This window comes from Larus michahellis, chromosome 9 (assembly GCF_964199755.1).
Source record: "Larus michahellis chromosome 9, bLarMic1.1, whole genome shotgun sequence".
Taxonomy (NCBI): Eukaryota; Metazoa; Chordata; class Aves; order Charadriiformes; family Laridae; genus Larus; species Larus michahellis.
In genome coordinates, this window is record NC_133904.1 from 24,190,554 (window position 1) to 24,199,702 (window position 9,149).

At 60.4% G+C, this 9,149-nt stretch overlaps 2 protein-coding genes across 7 annotated transcripts; one reads left to right on the forward strand and one right to left on the reverse strand.

Annotated features, from left to right (window-relative positions):
• The first annotated feature begins 15 nt into the window (after positions 1-15).
• Positions 16-4,043, forward strand: MPI (mannose phosphate isomerase). 6 transcript variants are annotated; one of them, XM_074602013.1, is made up of 8 exons: positions 16-406; positions 622-749; positions 1,269-1,469; positions 1,562-1,703; positions 1,878-2,060; positions 2,199-2,372; positions 2,520-2,728; positions 3,270-4,043. In XM_074602013.1, exons 1-8 carry the CDS (start codon positions 391-393, stop codon positions 3,486-3,488), a joined length of 1,272 nt encoding a protein of 423 aa, XP_074458114.1. In that variant the 5' UTR covers positions 16-390; the 3' UTR covers positions 3,489-4,043. The 6 variants fall into 6 exon arrangements, with proteins under 6 accessions (XP_074458114.1, XP_074458118.1, XP_074458116.1 ...); XM_074602015.1 differs by having other exon boundaries at positions 22-50; XM_074602014.1 differs by having other exon boundaries at positions 333-428.
• Positions 4,044-4,327: 284 nt separating this feature from the next.
• On the reverse strand, positions 4,328-8,692 carry FAM219B (family with sequence similarity 219 member B). Its single transcript, XM_074602019.1, has 6 exons — positions 8,607-8,692; positions 7,086-7,188; positions 6,679-6,769; positions 6,173-6,250; positions 6,009-6,057; positions 4,328-5,591 (listed from the first exon to the last, which is right to left on the reverse strand). Exons 1-6 carry the CDS (start codon positions 8,676-8,678, stop codon positions 5,433-5,435), a joined length of 552 nt encoding a protein of 183 aa, XP_074458120.1. The 5' UTR covers positions 8,679-8,692; the 3' UTR covers positions 4,328-5,432.
• Positions 8,693-9,149: the final 457 nt, after the last annotated feature.

Consider the following 9,149-nt stretch of genomic DNA (forward strand, 5'->3'; position numbering starts at 1 on the left):
CCGCCTATAGCGCGCGGGGCGGGGGGAGGAAATTAACCCTATAGACAGGGGTGCGCGCTACGGGGGGGGGACGACACCTATAGAGGGACATATGGGGGAGCAGGCTCTGCAGGGGACGTCCCTATAGATCCCACAGCCCGTCCCCTAGAGAATAGCCCCTATAGAATGTCCCCTATGGGCTATCCCCTATAGAATACCCCTGTAGGTTGCCCCTATAGACCCCGCAGAGGCAGTAGCAGGCGCTGCCGGCCTCGCAGCCCCCCTCCCGCCCTCCCCTATGGCCGCTATAGGGTGCGCGTAGGGCCCCGTCCCGCCCCGCCCAGCCCGGCCGGGGGAGGCGGTGCTGCCGCCGCCGCCGGGACTACGGCTCCCGGCCTGCCCTGCCCTGCCATGGCGGAGATCCGCGGTGAGCCGGATCCCGGGGGGCGGTGGGTCACCCCCACGGGGGTGGAGAATCCCCCCCGCCACGTCCCGTCCCGGTGGGGCAGCGGCACCGCGACCTCCGCCCGCAGCCCCCCAAGCCCCTTCTAGCAACCCCCTTCCCGCCTGGGGGAGGGGGTTGGGGGGGGGGCCGAGGGTTATTTATGCCCCCCTCCGCTAACGTCTTGCTCCCCCCCGCAGTGTTCCCCCTCTCCTGCGCCGTGCAGAACTACTCCTGGGGCAAGGTGGGGCTGGAGAGCGAGGTGGCCAAGCTGGTGGCCACCAGCGACCCCCTGGTCCAGATCCAGCCCGACCAGCCCTACGCCGAGGTGAGTGCCCGGCCGGGCGGCCGTCCCTTCCCTGTGACCATCTCATTCCGTGCGGCCACCCCATCCCTGCCGCCATCCCGTTCCATGGGTCTGTCCCGTCCCTGGGTCTGTCCCATTCCACGTGTCCATCCCATCCCCTGCGGCCATCCCATCCCATTCCATCCTATCACATCCCATCCCATCCCATCCTATCTGTCTGTCCTATCTCCCCATCCATCCCATTCCTGCGTCTGTCCCATTCCCACATCCATCCCATCTGGATGCAGCTCTCACCACCCCGCATCCCAGGATGCAGCTCCCCTGCCCCTCCCCAGTCCCCTGTAGCCCCCGGGGACTGCAGGGTTGCTCCGGGAGGAGGGGAGGAGATGCCTGGAGAAGCCCGGCGTGACTCAGCCCCCGAGGGAGCTGCCTTGGCTGCCTCCATTGCCTCTGAGGCCAAGCAGCCTGGAGAAAAGCCCAAGTCATCCCCATGGCTGCCTGGCTGAGGGGTCTGTCTGTCCGTCCGTCTGTCTCCCACAGCTCTGGATGGGCGCCCACCCCCGGGGCGACGCCGTCATCCGGGATAACCGCATCCCCCAAAAGACGCTGGGCCAGTGGATCGCCGACAACCCCGCCTGCCTGGGAGCGAAGGTGAAGGACGCCTTCCAGGGACGCCTGCCCTTCCTCTTCAAGGTGCTCTCGGTCAACACTGCCCTCTCCATCCAGGCGCACCCCAACAAGGTCGGGAGAACACCGGGGAAGCGGGGGGCGGGGGCAGCCCTGGCCAAACCTTGGGGGTTTCACCCAGCTCCTCTGCCCCCCACCTTCTCCAGGAGCTGGCAGCAAAGCTGCACACCCAGTTCCCTGAGCACTACCCCGATGACAACCACAAGCCCGAAATGGCCATCGCTCTCACCCCCTTCGAGGGCTTGTGCGGCTTTCGGCCAGTGGAGGAGATCGTCTCCTTCCTCCAGAGTAAGAATGGCAAGGAGGGGTGGTGGCAAGGTCGTACCCCCTAGGCCACCTTCCTCCCCTACGGTGGGTTCAGGGTGGGGGGGCGGTGGTTGTGCCCCCTCGGGATGGGGTGCTGGGCTCCCTGCCAGGCGGTGGTGGCCATCGGGGCTGACTTGGGTTGGCCACCCCCGGTAGCCGTCCCCGAGCTGCGGGCGCTGATTGGGGAGGTGGCGGCGGAGCAGCTGGAGCGCAGCGGGAGCGACGACCCCCGGGGCGTCTCGGCCGCCCTCCGCGTCTGCTTCACCCGCCTGATGAAAAGCGAGAAGAAGTTCTTTGTCGACCAGCTGAACATGCTGGTGAAGAGGATCTCCCAGGAAGGTGGGTCCTCTCTGCCCACCACGGCCCCCCAGAATGGTTTTGATGGTGGGGGGGGGAGCTGCGTTTAGGGGAGGGGATGGGGTTTTCCCCCCCCCTAAGCTCCCACCTCACTAGTGCTTCTGGTCTCTGCCCGTGCAGCAGCGGAAGGGAAGGACACGTCAGGGAGCAACGGGGACCTGCTGCTGCGCCTGCACTCCCAGTACCCAGGGGACATCGGCTGCTTCACCATTTATTTCCTCAACCTGGTGAGGCTGGAGCCGGGGGAGGCCATGTTCCTGGGAGCCAACGAGCCTCACGCCTACCTGCAGGGAGGTGAGCATCACGGCAGGCGTTCCTCACCCAGGACCCCCCAGGGACCGTCCCCAAGGTGGCCATGGTCCCCTCCACAAGGTTTGACCTTCCCCCCCGGGATGTGCAGGATGGCTGGGGTGGGCTAACAGCGCTGCCCTGTCCCTGCAGACTGCGTGGAGTGCATGGCATGCTCGGATAACACAGTGCGGGCCGGGCTCACCCCCAAATTCATCGACGTCCTCACCTTGTGCGAGATGCTCAACTACACGCCAGCACCCAGCAGCTCCAAGATCTTCCCGGCCACGCAGAGCCAGCTCGACCCCAGCGTCTACCTCTACGACCCACCCGTGCCAGACTTTGCCATCATGAGGATAGAGGTGAGCGGTGACGCTTTGGGGACACGGGTCGGGGGGACACCAGCTTTTCCCCGTCTTGGCTGCGCTCTTGGTAGGAGATCTCAGTGGTGGCTGGGGCTTTCTTGGCACGGGTTTGCTCACCCTTGGAGCTAGTGGTCCAGTGAGGACGGGGGGATGCTTGGCGATGCTTGGGGATGATGGGGGATGCCAGGGATACTTGCAGATGCTTGGGGACACCGGGGATGCGCTGGGGATGCTGTAGGGATGCTGGGGATGCTTGTCATCCCCGGACAGCACTGCAGGCTTCTCTGCCTCCTCTGTTCCTCCTGCCTAAAGCTCGCTCACCTTCTCCAGCAGCTTTGGGCAGAGAGGGGATGAGGAGGAGGTCTTGGAGGTCCTCAGCTAAGCCGAGGTCCCTGGGGTTTGGGCTGCTGCAGGCGCAGGGTGGCCTGGGCACAGCGAAGGCTGGAGCAGGGTGGGAATGGGGGTGACCTCCTTCCAGCTCTCCCAAGGGAAGAAGAGCTGGGGGAGACTCAGGCCACGGCGACCCTTTCTATTGCAGATCCCCGCCTCCATCAAGCTGTACCTTGTCTCTGCCGTGGACTCTGCCAGCATCTTGCTGGTGATCCAAGGGACGGCCGTGGGCACCTCCACGGCCGCAGCCTCCGAAATGACTCTGCGTCGTGGCTCCGTCCTCTTCATCTCCGCCAACGAGAGCATCTCCCTCCACCTTGCCTCGCCAGACGGGATGCTGCTTTTCCGAGCCTGCTGCCTCCTCTGAGCAGCACCTGGGACGCTTCCCCCCACCTCCATCACTCCACGTTTGAGTAGATAGAAACTGGCCTGGGCAAAGTCACCTCGCTTGGAAGTTTCCCCTCCATCCGTTAAACCCTCCCAAAACCAGCCCACGCCTCAGGTATAGAAAGAGCAATTCCACGAATCGACTCCTTGGATGTGGCACAGAGGAAGAGCATCTCCACTCATTAGCCGCAGAGCATCATCCCCTTTTGGGTGCTGCTAACGCCCTATGGCGACTCCTTTTATTTTGGGGTTTCCCCCCTTTTCCTTCCCACTGGAAAGCAGCAGGGAGGCCTGATGTCTGCACCCCCAGGTCTCAAACATGTTTGTCCAGCTTCTAGGAGCTGCTGCTCCCCCCGCTGAGAATGTGATGCCAAGATTTTCTGCTGCTCCTGGGCATCTGGTGGGCTCTTCCTGAGCCTGGCCCGATGGCCATCAGTCCTCTGAGCCGTGTCACCCCTTCCCTGGCTGTAAAAAAAGGGGTGATGGAGCCGGAGAGCCTCCGGTGCTGTGAATAAAGTGGTGGCTTTGTCCTCGGCGCCAGGGCAGTGTGGTGGAGGGAGCAGGACGGGGAGATGCCGTGGTTGTTTGCAGGGCTCAGGGACCGGAGAAGGATGCTGAGGGCAGCTCCGGCATAGCCCCCCCCCCACCACCTCGGCAGCATCCAGCTGGGCGACACAGCAGCTCCGCAGGGGAAAAAGGACACCCCGGGGTAAGACGTGACGAAAATGCAGCAGGGTCAAGGAAGGAGCCCTCCCGAGCAGGGCTGCTGGGGGGGGAAAACAGGGCTCAGCGCCCCCCTGCCACAGCACCAACACACCCTCCGAGGAATGAGATCCAGTTTATTGAGTGCTCCCTTCAACAAGGAAAACACCAAAAAAAACCCAAACCCAGTTCAGTTCTCTAAACATGAAATATTTAAATAAGGTTTCTTTATAATAAGCTGATTGTCTTCTATGTAGTAGAGCAGGACCATGATTTAAGGCAGCTTTTAAGGTTCACGGCAGATAGATTCCCCAAATCTGCACCCAGAGCTGGCCTGGGGTGGGGGGGGCTATGCTGCCCCTCGCCCACATCGAAGTGGCTTTGGGCAGACCTGGAAAAAGCCATTAGCTCCAAACCCCAAACTGAACAGGTCCCTCGAGAGGTGGAAAGTGGGGAGGTCCCAGCCCCAGTGGGAGCTGCTGGTGGATGTAACACACACAGACGCATAAAGCTCAGCAGCCTGCCCCAATCCGCTCCAACGGGTTCCCCCGCCATGTCCTCCATCGGAGCCGCAATCTTTGGTTCGGATCAGCCCAGGCACTGGGAGGAGGGAACCCAGCAGCAATTAATTGCAAGCAGCGTGAGAGAGGTAAATGAAGCAGCTCTCCCAGATGACCCCCAGCTGGCCTCAGCCTGCCAGGGAGGAGGGGGTGACAAAAGCCAAAATAAATAGAAAAGGGGTCTGGGGGCTTCCCAGCCCAGTCCCACACCACAGCGGTTCCATGCCACCATCAACCGCTTCTTCATCAGGGAGGGAGGGGGCTGGGGACACGTCGTAATCCTCAACATGTCCATTTAAAAGGGGAAAAGAGGAGGTCATGCAAACCAAAGAGCATTTGCTCTGCACCTCCCAATTCCTTCCCTTTACACCCCCCCCGGAGGTGCCCAGACTCTGCCTCTCCTCCCTCCCCACCCCAGCCAGGTGACAGGTCCCATCCAGGCCACCTAAATGTCACCGTGCCACCTCTCCCTGGTATTGCTGAGCCTCAGGAAAAGTCCTTTGGGGTTGGTGGGTTGGTTGCCGCTGCTCACCACGGGCGGCATCGCAGCATCGTTGGGCCCTCGTGGCACCATCCCGGTGCGGGACAAGGGGTGCCACCAGCCATCCCACAGGACAAAGAAAAGTGCTGGCTTTTGACCTGTTCTTGTGCAGCCCTCCCGGTTACTGGATCACGCAAGAGAGATTTTCTCCGAAACAACAGGGGCAAGAAGAGGAGGTGACGGGTTTCGGGGGGATGAGATCCAGATCTTCGTCATCAGGGACCTCATCGAGGTGGTACCCGTCCTGCAGCAGCTGCCGGCTCAGGTCCTGGTTCACCTGCTGTGGGGGGAACAAAGGAGGCAGAGCTGGTTAAAATTGGTCCCGGTTTAGTTAAAATTTAGGTCCCAGGGTTTGCACAGGGTAGGGCTGTGAGCAGAAAGGGCATCATGTCCCCCCTCCAGTGCCTTTTGCACAGCGAGAAGTGGCACAGCCAGAGCAGAGAAGAGGAAAAAGAAAGAGCAAAGAGCTTCTCCTGGGCTGCAGCACCCTGACACGCAAGCCGGGTACCCCAAAATCCCCCCGCAGGCTGCCAAGGGGGATTTTATGCCTGGCTCAAGTGTCTCAGGCAGCAGCTTGCAACGCAGAGCCCTGCGGGATGGCCGCACACGTACACACCCCGGAGGGTGACGCTGCCTTTCAGCCCCTCTACGGACACCATGGGGACTGCACCGTTGGGGGTCAAAGCCCCGGACTTGCCTCAGCGGAGGAGTAGCCCGAGGAACATCTGGATCCCAGCTCCCCGTCACTAAGAGAAGAAGGAAACGGTCAGAGCCAGCCAGGAATCCCCCCCTAAAAAAGCCAACTCTGAGCCTGCAACACCCCCCTACCCAAAATCCAGGGGATATTGGCCCAGTCCCCACCTGTCCGAATCAAGGGAGACCAGGTTCTCATCCACCGTCTGGCTGAGCGCTGTGTAGCCCTTCTTAAATTTCACCGACCTGCCGGAAAGCAGAGGATTGAGCACAGGACAGGCATTTCCACATGGGAACACAGCCCCAGACCGGCTGGACTGAGGAGTCAGGGCAGGAATCCCTGCCTTAAACGTCCCCTCCCACCCAGGCGTTGTCCAGGGCCACCACGACCTAAGAATAAACCCCAGCTAAGGCTACCCGATTAAATCCTGAATGCAAAACCATCCCCAAAACACAGAGAAGCAGCAGCATGGCCCCTCGTAGAGCACCTCCTGACTTTGGCGGGAAAAGTTAATTCTTTTATTATGTCAGCTGCTTGCTGGCAACAACAAAGCCAGCGGATTAAGCTTCCAGGCTCATTTTGCAATCCTCCAGCTTTCCCAGCCTCCCCAAGGAACGTGACAAATCCATCTCGGGGGTTAAAAAGCCAAAAAACCAAGAAAATGGGATCCAACCTTTTAGCTGCCAGCTTCGGGTGGCGGGGCTCAGGTCCCCCCAGCAGCCCCTGCCTTCGCAGCGCTGCCCTCGCCAGCTCCCGCTGCCGCTCTGAAAGCCAAGCACAGGGGCAGAGCTCAAAATACCCAAGCGCTCCCCAGGGGTCTTTTTTTTTTTTTTTTTGGGGGGGGGGGTGTGTATTCTTTGGGGGGGTTATTTTTTGTTGGGGGGTCCTAGGGAGCGCATGGGGGCATTGAAGTGCTTTCCACAGGCAGCGCCTATAGGTTTTTAGTTTGTTTTTTTTCTAAATGTCTTTATCCCACCGAGGAATAGAACGGCTTTCAGTCACTCCCGCCCCAAGCGAGAGGTGCAGGTGTCTCCCCGAATGCCAGCAGAGTCCCTTGGAACGACAGCGAGGACCACTTACGGAGCTTGGCATGAAGGGAGGGAGGTTTGCTCATGATGTACGGTCCCCTTTTCTCCACCGTCTCTGTTGCCTTGCTCAGCCTCTTGTTTTCAGCCCAAATCAGCTAAAAAAAAAAAAAAAGGGGGGGAAATAAGTAAATTTAGTAGCATTTTTCTATGGGGACGAAGTAAACCAGAGTCATCTCAGAGAGCATCTGGCCAGGGAGAGCTGGGAGGGGACGGCTCCTCCTCGCCAGCTCCGTGCTGCCGCCAGAGGAGGAAGAGGAAGAGGAATAAGCAGATCTGTTCACAGATGAAGGGATTATTTGGGAATGGCGACGCTAAATTAAAAGCCCACACAGCAACCAGTGGTTTCTTTGCAAGCCTGCCTCTAGGGAGAAGACACGGTAGAGGAGATTTAACTAGCAGGTTGATCAAATAAAATATAAAGGTACTTTATTTTAATTTCTCCATGGGTTTCGAGCCTTTCAAGAATAAACCCACATCATTAAAACACAAGCAGTGTCACATAATCGGGTCTGAGAGTCAAGGCTTTAAGGAAAAGCCTCCCCCATCCAGGAGAGGTGGCTCTGCTAAATGACCACGGGCAGAAAAAAGTTCTGCAAAGACAATAATTAATAAAGAAAATAGAGGAAGGGTCAGAAAATGAGCAGAGAGTCCGTCGGCGCAGGAGGGAGGGGGAATTAGAGGCAGCAGTTAACAAGGCGGGGCGGTGACGGGACGGCACATCCAGGATTAGTAGAAGTGTCTCCGTGGGAATTAGTGGGGCAGAGCCCCCTGGGTGGGAATAGCTCCAGGTGCAGGGAGCGGGGCCTTATACCAGCCCCGTGCACATGCCCCATACTGCCCCATACACACAGCCCAGCCCTATACCCTCCATGCACTTACCCCATACTGCCCCCCCCACACATCCCAGCCTTATACCACCCTACACACATACACCATGCTGCCCCAGACACATCCCAGCCCTGTACCCCCCATGCATATACCCCATACTGCCCCACACACATCCCAGCCCTATACCACCCCCAGGCACATACCCCATACTGCCCCCCACACATCCCAGCCCTATACCACCCCACACACACACCCCAGCCCTATACCACCCCCATGCACATACACCATACTGCCCCACACAGCCCTCCCAGACCCACACCCCCCACGCACATACCCTATGCTGCCTCCCACACACACCCCAGCCCTATATCACCCCCGTACACGTACCTTACACCGCTCCATACTGCCCCATGCATACACCCCAGCCCTATACCCCATACTGCCTCATGCGTATACCCCAGCCCTATACTGCCCCATACCACCCCCATGCACATACCCCATAGTGCCCCATGCACGCACCCGAGTCCTGCACCCCCCCCACACCCTGGCCTTACACCACCCCCCCTATGCACATACCCCATACTGCCCCATACTACCCCGTGCGCATACCCCAGCCCTATACCACCCATGCACATGCTCCATACTGCCCCACGCACACCCCCCAGGCGCACAGCCCGGCCCGTACCCCCGCTCCCCGCCGTCCGCCCGTTCTGCTCCCAGCGCCATCGCTGCCGCCACCGCCGCCGCCCGTCGCCATGGCCGCTCGCCCCTCCCCGCGGAGTCACCAGCCAATAGCAGCGCGCGGCGCCGGCTGCGCCCAGCCAATGGGAAGCGAGGTGGTCGCGCGCGCTCCTCCGCCGCGCATGCGCAGCGCGCCCGGCGGGGCACGGGGAGATGCGGCTGGCGGAACAGTGGGACAGCGGGATACCGGGACAGCGGGTGGCCCCGCCCCCTGGGACCCGCTTCCCTGCCCAAATTCATGTTTTTCTGAAAAATTCCTTTTTGGTGAAAAAAAAAAAATAATAAAAGGAATGTCCCTTCCCCCCCCCCCAGCTTTTTTTCCCCCCCAGTCCCTGCCTGCACCGGAACCGAGTTCCAGAACAGATTCCCGGCCCTGCCAGACACCAGCCTGCCCAGGCACCGTGAGGGAGAGTACAGCCGGTGCCAGCAGGAGCCTCCTGCCGTCCTCGGGGGCTTCGTTAAGCCCCGGTCTCGTCCTGGGATAACG